Source organism: Sander lucioperca, chromosome 19 (genome assembly GCF_008315115.2).
Source record: "Sander lucioperca isolate FBNREF2018 chromosome 19, SLUC_FBN_1.2, whole genome shotgun sequence".
NCBI lineage: Eukaryota > Metazoa > Chordata > Actinopteri > Perciformes > Percidae > Sander > Sander lucioperca.
In genome coordinates, this window is record NC_050191.1 from 4,988,401 (window position 1) to 5,009,013 (window position 20,613).

Below are 20,613 nucleotides of genomic sequence, written 5' to 3' on the forward strand. Positions count from 1 at the left end.
AAGCTTTTTAACACTTTTTTTTAAACATTGAAGTCAATGAGATCATGCTTCAAAAAAGTTTTCTTCTGCTCCCAACATTTTCAGCCCCTCCATACTTTCACCTACAATTCTACATAAAGAACCTACGGTTCTCTCACACGGTCTCCCACTCATTAGCAGGTGTGGTGATTAATGATCAAAGACAGGCTTTATAAGTGCTAAACTAACATTTGTGATCTATACAGATGATAGTGTAGTGGATAGGGCACATACCTTTGGTGCGGGAGATCCGGGTTCAAATCGCACTGGGGTACATCAGTTAATGTGTCACTGATCAAGATGTCATTTCATTTTTTCAACTTTTCTCACTACTTCAACTTAGTCTTACGGATTTAAGCTATTCAACCAGTTTGCTTTAACAATTCAGCTATTCATGTTTTATTTTGTCTCTCCTCTCTTTCTCTCCTCTCTTCTCTCCTTCTCTCCTTCTCTCTGTCCTCTCTTTCCTTTTGTTCAGCCCCATTCTTTTTACCTAATATATTTCACATCTCATATCAGCTAGATTGATGCTTTTTCGTTTTTCCTGATTTTTTTAGCGTGTAGTGCATTTGAGCTTTAAGATTTTTCGTACTATTTGTTTCATATTTCTGCATTCGTGAGTGATTATCGGTTAGAAAATATACTCAGACCTCACAGTGTTCTACGTCTTTTGTCATTATTCAACTTTTGAAGCCAACAGTTCAGTTTAGCATAAGCTTTTAACTTTTTAATGAAATTCATACGTATTAAAACGATTTCCACTTTTTCAACTATTCTCACTACTTCAACTTCTTCTTACTGATTTAAGCTATTCAACCAGTTTAGCTTTAGCAATTCAGCTATTCAGCATTCCCACGCATTTTCCGCAGGAAATGCATTTTCTAGTTTTTCTTATTATTATTATTCCGTACGTTTTTTGGCTCTCCGTAACTTCTGCATACGTTCAGCTATTAAAACCATTCAACTTATAAAATGTTCAGCTCTTTCAGCTAATGATGGGACTTCTTCAACTTTTTTTCTACTATTTATACTTTTTAAAATATTAAGCTTTTTATGACTTTTTTTAACATTGAAGTCAATGAGAGCATGCTTCAAATCCTTCAAATCTTCTTCCGCTCCCAAAATTTTCAGCCCCTCCATACTTTCATCTACAGACGCCAAACAAACTTTAAAATATTCACAAAATATTCAGGTATTAGGCTATATCTTTTCAGTTTGATATCTTTTACAGTTTTTGTGAAAAAGCTGTTTAAGTTTAGTGATCATTTCAGGATTTTTCTGTGTTTCTAGTGAGTGTGTGTTGCGTCTGTCAGAGTGGATGATGTCATCGCTAGAGTGCAGCACCTTAGAAAAAATATCTTTGTCCCCTCTCTATAAATTTCTCTCACGCCCACAATATCTACTTGTCATACACAATTTATACATCAAAACGTAGGTATTTTTGTCAGTTATGCGATAAGCCTTATACTCTTGGCTCGATGAGCTTCCAAATGACAAGAGTTCCACATCTCACTCCATTCACGGCCATGTTAAATGTCCTCCACATTTCCCAGCGAAACGCAGAGCGAACCACTTTTTTAAATCGCTGATATGCCCACATTTTTAAGTTTATCAAAATAAATCTTACATGAATACGTTCACAAAGGTCTTGTGTCTCTAACGGTGAAGTCGGTGTTTCGATAGCATGTACTGTTGTGGATTTATTAAGGCTTGTTTGAAGGGTTGTTTGAAGGGTTCTCTCACACTGTCTCACTCAGCATTAGCAGGTGTGGTGCAGTTTAACAGCAGGTGACACGGTCGTTAACTGTTCAAAGGATGTTTATAAACACTCGTCACCATGACAACACTTTCACAGACAGCAGCAGCAGTCTTTCAGCCTTTTCAGACATTTCTGCATTTGTGAGTCATTATCAGTTAGAAAATATACTCAGACCTCACAATGTTCTACATCTTTTCCAATCCTTACAATTTCCCCTTTTTCAAAAAATCTGTCTCTGAATAGCTGTAGCGTGCCACAGGTGACATATTAGCAGCAGGTGTGGTAATGACAGATCAAAGAAAGGCTTTATTAGAGCTGAAGGAACTCCAGTCAGCTATACTGATGATAGCATAGTGGATATGTTGTATGCCTTTGGTGTGGGAGACATGGGTTCAAATCCCTCTGTTGCATGTCAGTTGCGTGGCGGCTGCGTGTTTTCTGTCTTTGCACACCAGAAACGTGTCTGACGCGGCACTGCTGCTGCTAGCCTTGTCTGTACACATGTATGTTTCCCATTGATAATGATTTGGATCACCCTTGTTCGACATATGGGGGAGAGTTGTGGAAATTTACTGCACTCAAGCAGTAGTATACTTCATGTTAAACATAAATATATACTGATTTGATTACAGCAAAGACAACGTCAGCAGTATTGACGGCATTGACAGGACTCTGAAGCGTGCTGGAAAGATTGTGGCTGACCCCTCCCACCCTGGACACAAGCTCTTTGAGCCACTCCCCTCTGGCAGGAGGATGAGGTCCATCAGGACCAAAACCTCACGCCACATAAACAGTTTTTTCCCCTCCACCACTAGCCTTATTAACAAGGCCCGGAATCCATCCTGATTCTCTCCACACCCCACCTCTCATGCCACTGTACCTACTCTGCTGTAGCATTCCTTTTTCCTTTTTACTACTGTTTAACTTATTTTACTATTTATTTAAATTTATTTTATTGTTATTAATACATACTATGTGTATATGTTTATACTTATATTGTTCATATTCTTTTTATCCTTCTTATATTTGTATGTGTGACATGCTCCAACAACACCATGACAAATTCCTCGTATGTGCAACGTACTTGGCAATAAAGCCCTTTCTGATTCTGATTCTGAAAATAGGCTACAGAATATTTCTTTCTGTATTGACAAGTGTAATATTTGAAAATAAAAATAATTATTTTTTTTAAATTATATTTATATCTGCATTTATGTCAAAACCTAGAGACGTTCAAACATCCAAATGTAATTTATTAAATGTATTTGTATGTTATGTTATGTTATGTTTAAATGCTCCCCTCCATCCTTCATTCACCATATTACTCCATCTCCCTTGCTGCTCCTCGCCTGTCTCCCCCGCTTTAGTTCAAGTCTTACTTGAGTCAAAGGAGGAAATTTACTTCACAGCATTTAAGGCTGCACACCAGTAGAACATTTGCATTACGAACACCCTCTTCCACTTCATCTTTAGGGGTTCATTGTCCAATGAAACTTACACGATGCACAGCCTGTAAATGAGAATTTGCTCTTAATTGGTCTGCCTGGTTAAGTAAAGGTCAATTTAAAGCAACCCCCCCCCCCCACACACACACACACACACACACACACACACACACTCTCTTCCTCCGACTCTTGTTTATACTTCCGTGCCGCTCTCGCTTGTCAAGCAAATTCTCGCTGAGTTACATTTCAAAGAGACATCAGCCTAATTGCTTGCTAATGAGTAGACAGTTGCGGGTGTGTGTGCGCACACATACACTGACAAACACACACACACACACACACACAATGCTATCTGAGTAGAATATATTTGCATGTCCTTCTTCAAACCTGGCAGGAGATGACGGCGACGGGAGATGGTGTTGTGCAGGAGTGAGTTGGCCCGGTCCTTGATAAGGTGTGCGGACTTAACCAGAAATAGACATAGAGAGATAATTGCAGCGGCGATAATTGGCTATCAGACTGGGCCTTTCATGGCTGTGGTGTGTGTGTGTGTGTGTGTGTGTGTGTTATATGTGTGTGCAGTGGATGAGGTCATATCAAGGACAGAGGGATGGTTACATTTCTGCTTTTTTTTTTAAGCATGAAACATGAAAGACTTCCTGTGCACGCTGCAGCAATCTGTAATCTACCACTATGAATACAAATTTTTACCCTGACCACACTTTCCTGCTGTTCCTCCTCCCCAATCATGGATTCCCTTTTTTGCCCTTCATGCTGCTGCCTCACATTGCACTTCAAAGTCAAACTTTTTTCAGCTGAAATGGCTTCTCCTTGTACTGTGAAACATTTAAAATAATGCACAGTTAAAGGCATTGCGATATATATTTCCATATTTTTTCCCACGCTACCTTCCGTTGTTCTTGTGTAATGAGGTAAAGTCCCATGAGGCATTTTGAGGAGATGAGAGTGGATGTCTTGATACTGTAGTTGGCAAAACACACACACACACACACACACACTCACAGAAAGTATTTGAATCATAATAAAATCTGTTTTACTACTGTGAGTCCATTCAGCTTTACAGATATCACACATACTAATGAACAATTCCAGATACATTTTGCAATGTGAATCTCAGATCACATTTTCACTGACTATGACCACTACTACGGTCATTACTCAATATTGTGCCAATATATAAACAATAACAGTGCCTTCAGTGGGTTTATTTGCTTGCTAACCACCGCTCCAACATATAGACAGTAGCCTACCTTAGAACAAAGTTACCTGAAACAGGTGATTTAATGTCACCGCTCATTTTACATACAGTTTAGCAACAAAACAGGGAACATTACTACGTTTTTTTTTTCTGTTGGTTTTGTGTTTGTAAAGTAAAAAAAAAAAAAAGTTTGCCCACAATGCCGAGTGCAGACACTTCGCAGCACAGCGGTCTAGCAGCTGAGCAGACAGAGAGGAGAGAGGGCGACTCGGCAGTCCGTTAACTTCTTGCTTTCTCTACCAACATAAGCTGGTCTGTTTAGGCTACAAAACGTCCATGCAGGCTGAAATTTTACCGTGCAGTTTTGTCGGGATTAAGCTATAAGCAGAAGGAAACTCCTCTAGCTGCTAGGCTAATGTGCAGTGGTAGACACTGCAGCGTTAATATTAATGTGTCCATGTCCACCTCAGCTCAATGGACTGTCCATCCTCCTGTACAAAGCTGAAGTGACGAGCAACTAAAGTTTTTTTCCCCCCATAAACTCTTGAATATAGGATAGAAGACAGTCAATGAGGATAACTACACAATGATTATTGCTTTCATTATATTTCATATCACACAACATCTGTTATCCTGTAACTTTCGCCGGCAAAAAGTAACACGTCACCACCAGTATTGCGGTGATGCGGTTATTGTCACAGCCCTAAATTTCCATCCCTGACACACACACACACACACACACACACACACACACACACACACACACACACACACACACACACACACACAAATAACACAACATAAAACACTTGTAAATTCTACGAAATTATGCAGTGGTCATCTTCATTTTTTACAGTTCACTGATTTCCTCCTCTTTCTCCATCTCTCTCCATTGTTATTGTGGTGTTACCTTAGACTTATTTGCAGCCTCCTACCCAGTAACTTCTGGTTTTCATTATTTAGAGCACTGGCATAAATGAAACATTTTCCAAGAGAAACCACTGTCACAGTCTGCAGTTCTTAAAAATAGTAATCAAATATGTATGTTTACATCCTAATCAATGCATATTTTAGGAAATTATTGAGAGACCCTCAGCATTTGAAGTACGTATTGGCATCTAACATTCAAATACATCAAACCGCTTATGTTACCACCCTTATATAGGGGCATGAAAGCAGTATTCATTCATTTTTTGCCACTTGAGGGCAGAAAACACCTAATGTTTTCTCCTTAAGTATGACACTTAAAGGTGCACTATGCGTTGGTTGCATGGTTTCTGCGCAATTTAATTTTTGTCTCAAATCGTAGGCATCTCTCCTAGAGGCAAACACTAGAGGCACAGGATAGGCACCAAAATACAACAAACACGTTCCAGCCAATCACCGACAAGATAGTTGGGGGAGGGGGTGGGGGTTAGTGACAGTTAGGCTATGTTTAGACAGAAATGATCTGAAGAGAAAACGCAAAAGTGGCGTTGCGTTCTCACTTTTTATTCCACATTTAGACAAGAGTTTTGGGGGGGAGATCTGCGTGCATATGGTGATGCAAAAGTGTGTGAAATTTGATGTAGTATGCATGCCAGGTGGCTAGGTGGCACTGCCACACAACACCACCAAGGCCGCGCGCCTACGTAGAACCTTCTTTCTACTTCTCTCCTTAGTAGCGCGAAACCAAAACAACAAAGCTTGTCCTGAAAAGACAAGGAGGTGGAGTTGCATGTTTGTCTGATGATGACTGGCACAGTCGACCGTGATAAGCCACAGCACAGCACCCACGGGAGCACTACCAATATCCTGAGCCTCGCAGCCCTTCAGCCGCTGCTTGAGTGCGAGAGGCAGCGGGCAGAGGAGGCTGAAACAGACCCTCCTCTGCCTGCTGCCACTCGCTTTCTCTCTTTCTCTTCATCTGCAACGTTGTAGCCTACTCTGGCTCAAATGAATAGCCTACATATGGTCATCAAACTATAACAACCTTATCCACATTGTCGAAATCATTTAAATATTGAGCCATTACATTGAAAATCTTTTAGATAATAGGAGCCTATAATTTGTGTAGCCTACTCCGTAACAACAGACTACCTGGATGCTTTTTTCTCGTCTCTCTCCACACCGCTGTCTTCAGACTTTGCGTTTTTACCCTTTAGACAATAAGGCGAGCATCATCGTGTAAACAGGGCCTTAGTCAGTTAGTCATGACAGTTACAGAAACATGAGGGGAGGGGCGAGCTTGCTCTATTTTGTTTTGAATTTACTTGGAACGGCAACAGAAGTAACATCATGCAGGAACGCATAGTGCACCTTTAAGGCTTTCTCCTTGGCTGAGGGACTTACTTAAGGGTGTTGCACAGAATCCCTTAAAAGGTTTCCTTAGTTAAGACAAGGTGTTAAGGCATTTACTGCATTGAAAGAGATTTCACAGCAGTAAAATTCTACAGTTTCCATGGAGACTGTTTAGTTGCACTGTGGCTGATCTTGGAAAGGGAGTCAGTATGAATAAGAGGAATTTGCATGTTAAAAAAAAGAAAGAAATTGTATATTATGTATTTATTTATTATTATTATTCTTATGCTCTTGGTCTCTCCAGCACATTGTTTTGATGCTGCCGCTTGCGCACATTTCTACGGCCTGGAAAAGCAAGCAATCGGCCTGTTCCGAACAGGCTGGCGCTCCAAACGGGCACTACACTAGTGGATGTATAATTAAGAACTGGATACAGCGTTCGAGGCAGAGCTCAGGCTACTTCCAGTTTGGCGCTCCGCTAACTTGAATGGGGATTAAATTATATAAATCAAGTTCCGATAGTGGGTGGCTTGTGGCTTGGAAGTTGAGTGGTTGCCCCATAACCACAACGTTGGCGGTCCATATGTCAAAGTGTCCCTGAGCAAGACACTGAACCCCAAGTTGCTCCCCGGACACTGTATATTGTATATAGCTCCTAATATACTTAGGATGGGTTAAATTGCGGCCATTTTGTGGGGGTTGTGACACTCAAAAAATTATCGACTGATTTACAAATGTCTCTTTCGCCATGTACAAGTCTTTTTGGGCAGAGGGCATCAAGTGACGGACCGGGAGTTGCAATTCCACTGTTTGGCCACTATGCTCAATTTGCTTCAAAGCCCAGCGCACTGCCTGGGGTCCTGGTTGTGACTCAATTGAAATGCTACTGAGAAGTGTTACACAATTTACAGCATTAAACTGATCATGTCATGTGAAATTGTGCACCCAGGAAATAATCTTGCATCTTTTGTGCTAAAATAACTGTTAATAATCTGTTATAGTGTTCTGGGGTGAGCACACCGTAGTAAGGCAACTATATGACTGATCACCAGTATCAACCTGATCTCACAGAATTCCATGAAATGAACACAGCCCCTTAACTCAAAATCTGTGGCAGTTTCACGGAATCACAAAAAATTCCGTGATGGGCCCATGGAACAATTCCGTGAAATGAACACAGATCGTTGAAAATTCCGTGATGGGCCCACAGAAGAATTCCATGAAATGAACCTTAACCCTTAAGTTAAGGAAAATGTTGTGGGTGGCTTACATTTCCATGACACGCGGGGCAACAACGGGATGGTTGGGTTTAGGAAAAGAAGAATGGGATGGTTGGGTTTAGGAAAACAAATGGTTGGATTTAGGAAAACAATAATGGGACGTGGGACAACAAGGGATGGTTGGGTTTAGGAAAAGAAGAACGGGATGGTTGGGTTTAGGAAACGTGATACACGGGACACGATCCCCGGTCTCCTGGGTGAAAGTCCTGTGTTGTTTGACCCATCCACCACCCCAACCAACCTTTCCTGTGTGGAATTTCGGGCTTTCATACTACTCGCTACCGTAGTCGCTCTTAATGCTACGTCATCTTCTCATTGACTTTACATTGCCATTGTTTTCTGTGGTGGCCACACGGAATTTTACAAATTACACCTGTGGATACAATGGGCACACAAGGCCTTAGAGATAATGGTTTCTGCTTGCCAACAATAATATATGAACAATCAGTTCCTAGAAGGATATTTATTAGGGGTGCACGATTCAGAAAATGTCACGATTCGATTCAAAATCAATTTTCGATTCAAAAATGATTCTCGATTAAAAAAACGATTCACAGTATGTAAATGTAGTTTCTTTTCCCATGTGATTGCAGTAGACATAAAAAAAAAATAAAAAAAATATGAATCGATTTTTGGAATTCTATGAATCGATTTTGAATCGGTAGAGCTTCAATCGCGACACAAATGTAAATCGGGTTTTTTTGCATACCCCTAATATTAATGTATTCAAATAGTGCTTTTCCATTACAGGTAGTGAAGATTTTATTTATCATTCATAAGTAGAATTAAATTCCACATACAACAACAAACACAAACAGTCAAATCAAGACTGCAGGTCCCCACCTGGAGGAGGGTTTTTGTAATTGGGTTACAAATAACATTTCAAAACCATCCATCCATCCATCTTCGTCCACTTATCCGGTATCGGGTCGCAGGGGTAACAGCTCCAGCAGGGGACCCCAAACTTGGGGATCCCGAGGTGTTCCCAGGCCAGGTTGGAGATACAATCCCTCCACCTAGTCCTGGGTCTTCCCCGAGGCCTCCTCCCAGCTGGACCTGCCTGGAATACCTCCCTAGGGAGGCACCCAGGGGGCATCCTTACCAGATGCCCGAACCACCTCAACTGGCTCCTTTCGACGCGAAGGAGCAGCGGCTCTGCTCCGAGCTCCTCATGGATGACTGTGCTTCTCACCCTATCTCTACAGGAGACGCCAGCCACCCTCCTGAGGAAACCCATTTCGGCCGCTTGTACCCTGGATCAGGTTCTTTTGGTCATGACCCAGCCTTCATGACCATAGGTGAGGGTAGGAATGAAAACTGACCGGTAGATTGAGAGCTTTGCCTTCTGGCTCAGCTCTCTTTTCGTCACAACGGTGCGATAAATTGAATGTAATACCGCACCCGCTGCGCCGATTCTCCGACCAATCTCCCGCTCCATTGTCCCCTCACTCGCGAACAAGACCCCAAGGTACTTGAACTCCTTCACTTGGGGTAAGGACTCATTCCCTACCTGGAGAAGGCACTCCATCGGTTTCCTGCTGAGAACCATGGCCTCAGATTTAGAGGTGCTGATCCTCATCCCAGCCGCTTCACACTCAGCTGCGAACCGATCCAGTGAGTGCTGAAGGTCACAGGCCGATGATGCCATCAGGACCACATCATCTGCAAAAAGCAGTGATGAGATCCCCAGCCCACCGAACTGCAACCCCTCCCCACCCCGACTACGCCTTGATATCCTGTCCATAAATACTACAAACAGGATTGGTGACAAAGCACAGCCCTGGCGGGGGCCAACCCTCACCTGAAACGAGTCTGACTTACTGCCGAGAACCCGGACACAGCTCTCGCTTTGGTCATACAGAGATTGGATGGCCCTGAGAAGGGACCACCTTACCCCATACTCCCGCAGCACCTCCCACAGTATCTCCCGGGGGACCCGGTCAAACGCCTTCTCCAGATCCACAAAGCACATGTAGAACGGTTGGGCATTCTCCCAGGCTCCCTCCAGGATCCTTGCGAGAGTGAAGATCTGATCCAATGTTCCACGACCACGACAGAATCCGCATTGTTCCTCTTCAACCCGAGGTTCGACTATCAGCCGAACCCTCCTTTCCAGCACCTTGGAGTAGACTTTACCGGGAAGGCTGAGAAGTGTGATCCCCCTTTTTGAACAGGGGAACCACCACCTCGGTCTGCCACTCCTTAGGCACCGTCCCAGACTTCCACGCAATGTTGAAGAGGTCGTGTCAACCAAGACAACCCCTCCACACCCAGAGCTTTAAGCATTTCTGGATGGATCTCATCAATCCCTAGGGCTTTGCCACTGTGGAGTTGTTTAACTACCTCAGCGACTTCCACCAGGGAAATTGACGACAATCGGCCATCATCCTCCAGCTCTGAGAGTCTCAGAGTCTTCCCCCAACCCCTGACCCAACTCACCACAAGATGATCGGTTGACAGCTCCGCCCCTCTTTCACCCGAGTGTCCAAAACATACGGCCTCAGATCAGATGAAACGATTATAAAATCGATTATTGACCTTCGGCCTAGGGTGCTCTGGTACCAGGTACACTTATGAGTATCCCTATGTTCGAACATGGTGTAGGTTATAGACAATCCATGACTAGCACAGAAGTCCAACAACAGACAACCACTCTGGTTTAGATCAGGGAGGCCGGTCCTCCCAATCACGCCTCTCCATGTATCTCCATCATTGCCCCCAACTATGGAGTCCCCCACTGGAGCCCCATACAGGACTCCATTCAAGGTCTCCAAGAAGGCCGAATACTCCGAACTCTTGTTTGGCGCATATGCACAAACAACAGTCAGAGTTTTCCCCCCCACAACACGCAGGCATAGGGAGGCGACATTTCAAAACCGATAAAAATTAAAAGAGGCTGTAGACAAGGTTGCCCACTGTCCCCCTTACTTTTCATAATTGCAATTGAAACGTTTGCCATTGCTGTGAGAGGACATAGTGGAATCACGGGTATAGGCATCGGAGAATCTGATCATCGAATAGCTCTTTACGCTGATGTCATTCTTTTCCTTAGAAATTTAGATAAGTCTATTCCATCCCTCCTGAACCTAATTAAGGTATTTGGCAAATTGTCTGGCTATAAAATTAATAATTCCAAATCTTCCATAATGCTTCTCAACTTAAGGGAGAGGTCGGATTCACCCACTCATGTTCGCCATTTTAGAACCTTTACATACCTGGGAATTCAAATTGTTCCTAAACTGGAAAACTTATTGAAAGCTAACTACAGCCCAATGGTGGCATCTATATCCAAATCAATCGCGGGATGGTCCGGTCTTCCTATCTCTCTGATTGGTAGAATTAATATACTTAAAATGAACATTCTCCCCAAACTTTTATATTTATTTCAGAATATCCCCCTGCCGCCTCCTTCAGACTTTTTCCCCAGAATGAAAAAAATGTTCAATAATTTTATATGGAATAATAAACGCCCTAGGCTTCGTCTGTCTCTTTTATATCTACCCTACGACAGAGGGGGGTTACAATGCCCTAATTTACTGTGGTATTTTTGGGCAGTACAGCTAAGAATGTTTATGTTTTACTTCACCACAGACGGACCCTTGACATGGAAGGATATTGAATCATACTCCCTAAGTCTCCCATTCCCCACTTATCTGTACTGATAAGAATAGATAAACCTAAAAAACTCAAAATATTGTGTTCTAATCCTATAGTTAAAAACATGATTGGAAGAGGTTAGAAGTTAGGAAATACTTAAAAGACCCCCCCTCCCTCTCTTACTTCAGCCCAATCTGGGGCAACAACTTCTTCAGTCCAGGGAGAGCCGATGCTGGTTTCAAATTGTGGGCAGATAGAGGGGTAAAACAAGTAAAAGATATTTATGGTAACGATGGGAATATTTTCACCTTTGAGGAGTTAATTAGAAAATATAACATCCCTTGCAAACAGTTTTGTTAAATACCTTCAGCTAAGGAATTTTATCAAATCAAACCAAACCCATTATATGTTTTGCCCCCCACTAACAATAATGGAGAAAATCTTTACAAAAAAATATTTTGGAAAGGGCATCATCTCTGAATTGTATGACTTACTGAAAGACTTCTCTCCTGATTCTTCTGAGTCTAAATTTAATGCATGGAAAACAGATCTACAGGAGGATCTATCATTGGAACACTGGCGTAACGCATGTAAAGCAGCCCAGACAGGGTCAGGTAATACATGCCTAAGACTCTTACAATATAATTGTTAATGAGGGTGTATATTACTCCAGCAAAATTAAACAAATTTAATTCTAATATCCCAGACACTTGTAATAGATGTGGGGTAAATAAGGGCACTTTATTTCACTGCCTCTGTCCAAGAGTGAGGGAGTTTTGGGAGGAGGTTAGACTGTCTGTACAGGAGATTCTCTCAATTAGATTAAATCTGGAACGTAGGATCTTTCTGCTAGGTCTTTATCCAGAGGGATATTCATGAAAAAATGTTTATAAACATGTGTTCTCTACTAGCAAAAAGGACAATAGCCTTATCATGGAAAAACTTTGGTAAACCTGCTATCGCTGTGTGGTTTAGGGAACTAACTTCTTGTTTACCTCTGGAAAAAATTTCTTACACTCTTAGGCCGGTTACACACTGGATGCGTCGCGTGAGCGTGTCAGCCGCGTGGCGTGTCCGTTTATATTTCGGCTCCCATGTTAACAGGTTAGAGCTTACACACTGCCTGCATGAGACGCATGCATGCTAGAAATAGAACCGACGCCTATTTTTCACGTGAGATGCGAGCGTGTTGGAAGCGTTTCCAGGCAAAATAGAATAGGAAAATATGTTTATATGTCATTTAGACACAAAATGCATATTAATAAATGGCATGTTGATGTTTGAAAGTCTCTAGGTTTTGACATCAATGTAGATATAAATGTAATAAAAAATTTCAGAGAAAAGATTTTCAAATATTGCACCTGTCATACAGAACGAAATATTCTGTAACATATTTTGCAGTCAATACTGCTGACGTTGTCTTGCTTTAATCATATCAGTAGGCTATATATTTATGTTTAACAACTCTCTCCCCATACGTCGAACAAGCCTATATATAAAGGGTAGGATAGGCTACAATAACAACGTAGTGTGTGTTCTGAGTGACGGTCCAACATCAGATAGGCTATATAGGCTCTTTACAGCTACACAAAGTTGTTATAAACAGACAGCCCACTTACCCATTTTTCAGAGTTTGAATCTGTCGGCGCTATGTCCCGAGATCAGCCCTCCCTGTACCTAGCAGCAGGAGCAGTGCCGCGTCAGACACGCTTCTCGTGTGTAGGACACAGAAAAATCCACGCAGCCACCACGCTTCTGAGACGCAACAGAAACGTCACGCTCGCGCGACGCATCCAGTGTGTAACCGGCCTTAAGGGCAGATAGGAGGTATGTCAAAATGTATGGGGTCATTTCATCAATTATATGAAGGACAATGATTTGTCGCGCCTGATAGACGGGCCTGGAACAGTATAGGTGCACCCTCTGCACGACCCAGTTTTTTCCTCTTTTCCTGTTCTCTGGACTATATGCTAATGAATCTTCTGTGGACCCATGATTATGTGCCTTCATTGGGGAGGCCCCCTGACCGCCATGTTGTTGTTGTTTTTTTAGTTTCATCTTATTGGTATGGTTGTATGGAGCAAGTGTGTATAGTGTGAAAAAGATGTTCTGACAGATGTGTTTGTACACTTCTGTACCATTTTACACACTTCTCTGCTGTTATTTGTTCTTGTATGTCTTTTTTATAGAATGAAAATCTAATAAAGATATTGTTAAAGACTGCAGGTCCCCAGTGTTGCTGTAATTCCAGCCTGCCTGCACCAGCACAGAAACAGGACAGAGAAATCACAGATGACTGAAAACCTGTTTAAAACTGATTAATTTTGCTACAGTACATACTGTTTTTTTCTGTTATACTGTCTATAAACTCGTATAATAATCAACACCTAGTGGACTAATATTAGATCCATTATATACAATAAAAGAAAAGACAAATGGCAAAAAACGTACAATACTTTAAACTAATTACAGGGAATCTTAGAGTCAAATTTCATGAGATACTGTGTGTTTGGAATAAGGCTGCCAGTTGTGGATGGCCAATCTTTGACTGTGTGTGTGTGTGTGTGTGTGTGTGTGTGTGTGTGTGTGTGTGTGTGCAGCAGAGTGTGTTTTAATTTTAATTATTTCTGCACATTTTCATACATTTTAATCCTGTTTTTCTTGTGTGGTTACTAAATATCCGTTCAGCTTTAGACATGCAGGCTTTGATGTTCTATATGAGCATGCTTTTTTTTTTAATATACTTTATCGTTTCCTTGGAGCCTCTGTTGTTAATGTTTGCAGCCAGCTTATGAGAAGCAGAGATAAAGTCCAACTAACTGTCCAAAAGCATAAACAGCGTGACACTCAGATCAATATATGATTCATAAGCAGCCAGAGTTATGCATCGCCCCATGTGGAGCCCAGTCAAGTCCAGAATGTGTCTCTATAGGAATTAGTTAATATTTGATGATGATGTTAAAAGCTTTGGTGAAATGGTGGCTGTTAAGAGTCAGCATTGTGGCAAGTGCTGATTTAAGCATTTTACAGCTTATTACACAAGCCTGCAAATATAACAATATAGTAAATTTGTTAACACAATGATAACTACAGTGAGTGCTGAAAAGAAAAGGTCTATTAATCTCTACTCCAAAATTCTATATGAGGAAATTGCTTGCCGTCACACTACACTACTAAGGTGCAGACAATCCAAAGATTGATGAGATTTTAAAGTGGAACACACCTCATATTCTAAATGCTCAAACACAGTGGTGAAAATAAACAGAACAACTTTATTTATTTATTTTTTAAGATCATTTTTAGGCTTTTATTTGAAAGAACAGCGGAAGAAATGAAAGGGGAGAGAGAGGGGGAATTACATGCAGCAAAGGGCCACAGGGCGGAGTTGAACCCAGGCCCGCCACGTCGAGGAGTGAACCCCTATATATGTGCGCCCACTCCAGCAACTGAGCTTTCCGGGAGCCCCAGAACAACTTTTTAATGGTGTGGTCCCACCGATTTAGCTTCCCATTCATTTCTATGAATAACGGAGTGACATACATTTTGGTTTCAGTTGTGAATTGACCCCTCCTCTTGCTTTTGTGTTCAATCAATGTTCAATTTCATTTCAACCTGATACCATTTAAATGAGGTCCAATATGTATTCATGCATACTTGGCTGTATTTGTTTCTGTAGTTTCCTCTGGAATATAATTTTGAACAAATGAACAGCATACTGGGAATGTATTTTCACCTATAGGCCTACTTTCAGTACAAGGACAAACTTGCACTATTTCTATTTTGTTTCATCTTTCACCAGATGTCAGCATACTCAACTGGCTGAGTCATCAATACGATTATGTTCTGTGAATCGTAGGAAGTTATAAACATACTTTTCCCTGTTTGTTTCCTCACAGAGGGAGAGACTGCGGAACATCGAGAGGATCTGCAATCTGCTGAGGAAGGTAATCAGAGAGGGACAAATCAAATCTTGTTTGTGGCGTTCAGGTTCTGAATGTAATCGGTAACTGGCTTATTAATGGTGAAATAATATGTACTCCAATGAGAAAGTACATAAAATGTATTGGAAAAAAAAAAAAAAACATTGAATATGAGCACCTTGCTCTCACCTGATAGATCATACTTTTAAATGTTTTGGCTTCATGCATCTGTCATTACATTTATTTATCCACTAAATGTTGTAGTCTCACCCCTGACAGCGGTTTAACAATTTCCATGTCACTTTTTAGAAATACAAGGCTTCTGCTTGACAATTAAGTTTTTGATTTTTTTAGTTATGCAAGTATATAGAGCTGCATATCAGTATTCTACAGGGTTAGTTTCAGTAGTTCAGTTTCTAACGAATTTCTGATTTGCACAGTGATGCCTCCTTTGTCTTCTTGGCTCATATTGCACTGACATCAAAGGGGAGACAGAGATTGAGAGGTTCTGGGTTGTTGCCATGCATGTGCTGTGCTCTGCAGAGCCATGCTCTGTGTGTCTGTGTGTGTGTGTGTGTGTGTGTGTGTGTGTGTGTGTGTGTGTGTGTGTGTGTGTGTGTGTGTGTGCGTGTGCGTGTGTGTGCGTGCGTGCGCAGACAGTTTGCCTTGAGGACTCCATATGCGGATGAGAAGGGTCCTCCTCCCAGCTTCAATGTGACATCTGTTTCTCTCTCCACCTCTTTGAAACTCACACTGTGTGTGCACGTGTCTGTCTGTATATGCTGGAGGTTCATTGGTTGAACAGCTGATCTTGGTTATCAGTGTTGTCAACTCGAACCCTCGGGTCGTCCACTGGCCCCTGAGGAGGATGTTCTCCCTGCGGTGCTTGTGCAGAAACAAATACACACATGCATGAACACACAAATGCAGACCAAGCAACATACAGTACAAGTCACATACATCCAGATGCACTGTCCTTGCAGCTGTGACCTGTGACTGTGCCAGGATAATTAGAGGTAGCTGCAGATGGGCTACCACAATGTCACCAAGCAGAAGCTTAATGTAGAATGCCACCTAATTTATGTTTACTATATGGAATTCCATTTCAAAAAGTGTTTAGCGATCAGAGACCTTCTAAACCTGTAATGAAATCAAAATACCATTTCAATCAGGAGAGACTTCGTTGCAGATATGCAAAGGTTTATTGAACATATGCATAGTGAAATGTACAGAGTCTTTGGAGATTAGACTCCACCGTTATAAAATAATTTTTTAAAGGGGTAGAGAAACAGGACGTATGATGGAGTCTAGTCTCTAGTCTGCCGGAGGAAGACCCAGGGTGCCGCGGGTTATGATGACTGAAGGTGGAAAAGGAGGAGGAGGGTTGCACGCTTTGCCTGAAATGACAGCTGACAGCAGCAGAGAGAGAAACTGATTTAAAGCAGGGGTGTAATGCTGTGATTGGCTCGTGAAATTCATGGCCGATTCTGATTGGTTTAACTGAAAGGTGAACGCCTCTAAACAGCTGATTAGTTTTAGGAAGAGAGAGCGGTGATTGAAGTTATTAGAAGTCTTCCTGAAAGAATTTACGCTGAGCTTCATTAGATTGGTAACCCCTGACTAATTTTAGAATTGCGCACAATTTCTGCCAGAAGGGGGTCACAACGCCTGAATAATTCCCTGTGTGAACAATGATCTGACTCCTGGACAATCAAATAGATTTCTGGCAAAGGCCTCATACAACCACAGATATCTACCTCAGAAGAAGTGGTATCGCAAAACAGGCTAACAAATTTCTATCATCTCGCAGTATATATATCACCATATTGTCTAACCTTACTTTAAAGGGGCTGTGCTTGACATCTATTGTGGAAGATTAAAATAGCAGCAAACAAATTTTTGCTACGTAAAGTTATAGTGGAGTAATGGTGTCCTAAGCAGCTCAACCAATGCAAATAGTTGTGTAAAGTGAGGACATCACAGACAAGTGCCTCAAGTGACAATTTCCCTTTTAATACATCTAGTCAAATTCATACATTTTCTCACAGTTTATGAACTTCATGAACACAAATTATGAGCTATATTTGGACTCTGTTGAATGCTGTGCATGTCCGTTTGAATGCCTGATGTCCTGATGCAGGAGGATCTGCCGCATTGTCAGGGTTTTTTTGCTCCTTTCTCCGGAGGTCTTCTTGTCTCTGCTAAAACTATTCTGCTCGCTCCAACTGGCGCAGTCACAGCATGGTGGTTTTGATTGATTTGGTTAAAAGCTTTGGCTGTGTTTCTTCATGTTGGCATATTTGATAGTTTTCACTACAGACACACATACTGATGCAGGCATATGGACATGTGCCATTTTTGTTCTCGATAGAGTGTGTCGTGTTCTGATGGGTTTTGGATGCCCGCAAACATGCAGATATAGTAGCTTGAGGGGATATACTGTGTTCTTTACTCTCAACTGTGCGTGTGTGTGTGTGTGTGTGTGTGTGTGTGTGTGTTATTCATTTAGTCTTGTTAGTCTTGTGGCTTTAAGCAATGAGCCGGCGCGTTGTCACAGCAACTGAGCAAACCTGAGTGTACTCATTAGTGCTCTTCCTGCCTTTATTTTTGGACCTGTCTTGCCCCTTTTCCTCTCTCCTCCTCTGTTTCAGCATTTCTCTACCTCCCTCTCCCTTTCTTTCTCTCCTCCTCTTCTCTCCATCATCCCTTTCTCTAAACCTAAGTGTAGTAATGCGTAGGTGGCGCAGGATAAGCACGTTTTTATTTTTAAATTGCCAAGGTTTTTTTTTTTTATTGCTGTCTTTAATTGTTCACTTGTGTCATCTGTTGATTATCAAATCCGTGACTTTTAAAATGATGTTTGGGTCCCTTGGAAAACAATCTTCACGAGTTGATACAAAAAGAGAGAGAAGGAACTTTCAGTGAGAATTAAAACTTAAGTTTGAAATTATTGTATGCTTTATGTTGCACCATTTATTAAATACTACAGTATGTGCCACAACATACACTCACCATACACTCAGTGCCATTGGTGTTATTCAAATCACAATTTAATACATCCCTGGCTTGAAACGAAACGTACAGCACCTTTATTGTGCCTTTGTCCTTGGAGTTCTTTAGTTGGTGCAAATTGTTCTTTTGATTATAAAGTCCCTCTTAGCAAACTACAGTCTATAGGCCTAAATAATGTCTTATTCCATTACTTAACTTTTTGGGAAAACTCAAACTGTTGTGTCTCATAGTGCTGTACAAGTCTAAAACCATCTTACCATCAGTAATGGGATGCCACAGGGCTCAATTCTTGGTACGCTACTATTTACATTATATCATCTTTATAGACAAGAAGGAATAATTATCTCATTACATACATCATAGAAATCCTATATGTTTCTCATATGTTGTTTGGAGATTTTAAAGCATTAGTACCCAATAGTTTAGTATACATCTTGTAATTGTGTTATTAATTCTAAAATCTTCGGTTGCAAAATATGACACCAAGTGCATCACAGAAGACACAAGATAAAAACTGCTTCAGTTCTTACTGAGCAAGACCTGTTGTAAAATTGGTCTCCCTCCCTCTCTTCTTTTTGCACCCTGCTCTCAACACTTCTGAGTCTTGTGACTTCCCACTCCTCTTGCGCTCTTATTTTTTCTCATTCGCTTTTATATTTTTCTGCTCTCTTGTGTCCCCCCCCCCCACCCCACACTCTCTCTGGCTCTGTGAGTGTGTCTCCTCACATTGGAAAGAGATGAGAGAGGAGTCAGAAATTGAGTGGTGTGTGCTGAGCTATAATATCTGCCTCTGTTAGGCATTGTTTGTGTTTGTGTGCACACTTTCACATGCCTGTGTGTTGGTGGAAGTGCACATTTGTGCCCATTGTTGCAGCACAGTTATCTCAGTGCAACTGTGTTTTTGGTGTGTGTGTGTGTGTGTGTGTGTGTGTGTGTATGTATGTTCACACACTGGTGATTATGTAGATCCATAGACATAAACAACCAACAGGATCTTTCATTTTTTTGAGTTTTATCTGGATTGACTAATGGTGGTTACCATGGTAACTCACAACCATTGACTGCGGTAAATTCCCACAAAATGATAAATTCAAATGACATTCTGTGAAAAGTTGATGAGGGAAAAACTGCTAAATTCAGGAAGACACCACAGTAACTGTAGAAAGCTCTGTGTTGTGTCAAAGAGGTGTTTGTGAAGAGAATGCCACCGGGCTGCATTTAATTTCTGACCATTTACCGTTAATAAGAAACACAGTGGTTTCTGGAGAGAAGAGGGGCAAATACCTGGATATACTGTAATTAAAATGATACTTTAACACATCGCTCTTTGGTAGATTATATGTTTGCTAAATTAGAGGAGATGCTTTGACAGATTCAGAGAAGATGGTGACTCTAACTTTATCGGTAGTTCTGCTGATACAGACAAAAGCTCACTGCAGTACTATGCTGCCAGCAAGCAGTTCATGGCCTGCTTTAATCTTCTTTTCAACCTAATTTGTTGACTCCATCTTCTAGTTGGCACTAGCTAAATCCTGGGCCCTGCAGTTTATATTCTTTGACCACCCTGACCACTGGCAACATCTATGGCTCTGACCTGCAGCAAAGTTTCTAAACCGTCTCTATTAAGACCGCTCCCACGTGATTTGTGTTGTACCGCGGAATCCCAATACAGTCCTCTATGCACTTTGTTGCAGTGTTAAAGGTCCCATCCCAAAATTTCACTTTATGGAGGTTTTTTAACATGAATGTGAGTTCCCCTAGCCTGCCTATGGTCCCCCAGTGGCTAGAAATGGTGATAGGTGTAAACTGAACCCTGGGTATCCTGCTCTGCCTTTGAGAAAATGAAAGCTCAGATGGGTCGATCTGGAATCTCCTCCTTATGATGTCATAAGGAGGAAGGTTACCTCCCCTTTCTCTGCTTTGCCCGCCCAGAGAATTTGGCCTGCCCATGAGAAAGAGAGAGACATCATGGCTTGAAAACAAGCGAAGCATGGCAGTTGGTCAAGGCCACACCCCCACCCTCCACCTTACCTTTTCGGTAATCCTGCTGAATGACAACAGAAAACAGACAAACCGAGCAAAA

At 41.7% G+C, this 20,613-nt stretch overlaps 1 protein-coding gene across 3 annotated transcripts in view; it reads left to right on the top strand.

Moving 5' to 3' along the window:
* Nucleotides 1–20,613, top strand: part of cnih3 (cornichon family AMPA receptor auxiliary protein 3) — a 143,932-nt gene that overhangs the window by 39,587 nt on the left and 83,732 nt on the right. For all 3 annotated transcript variants that reach the window (XM_031300182.2, XM_031300183.2, XM_031300184.2), the window contains exon 3: nucleotides 15,495–15,542. In XM_031300182.2, coding sequence (XP_031156042.1) covers nucleotides 15,495–15,542 — 48 coding nt within the window. The remainder of the gene's footprint in view (nucleotides 1–15,494; nucleotides 15,543–20,613) is intronic.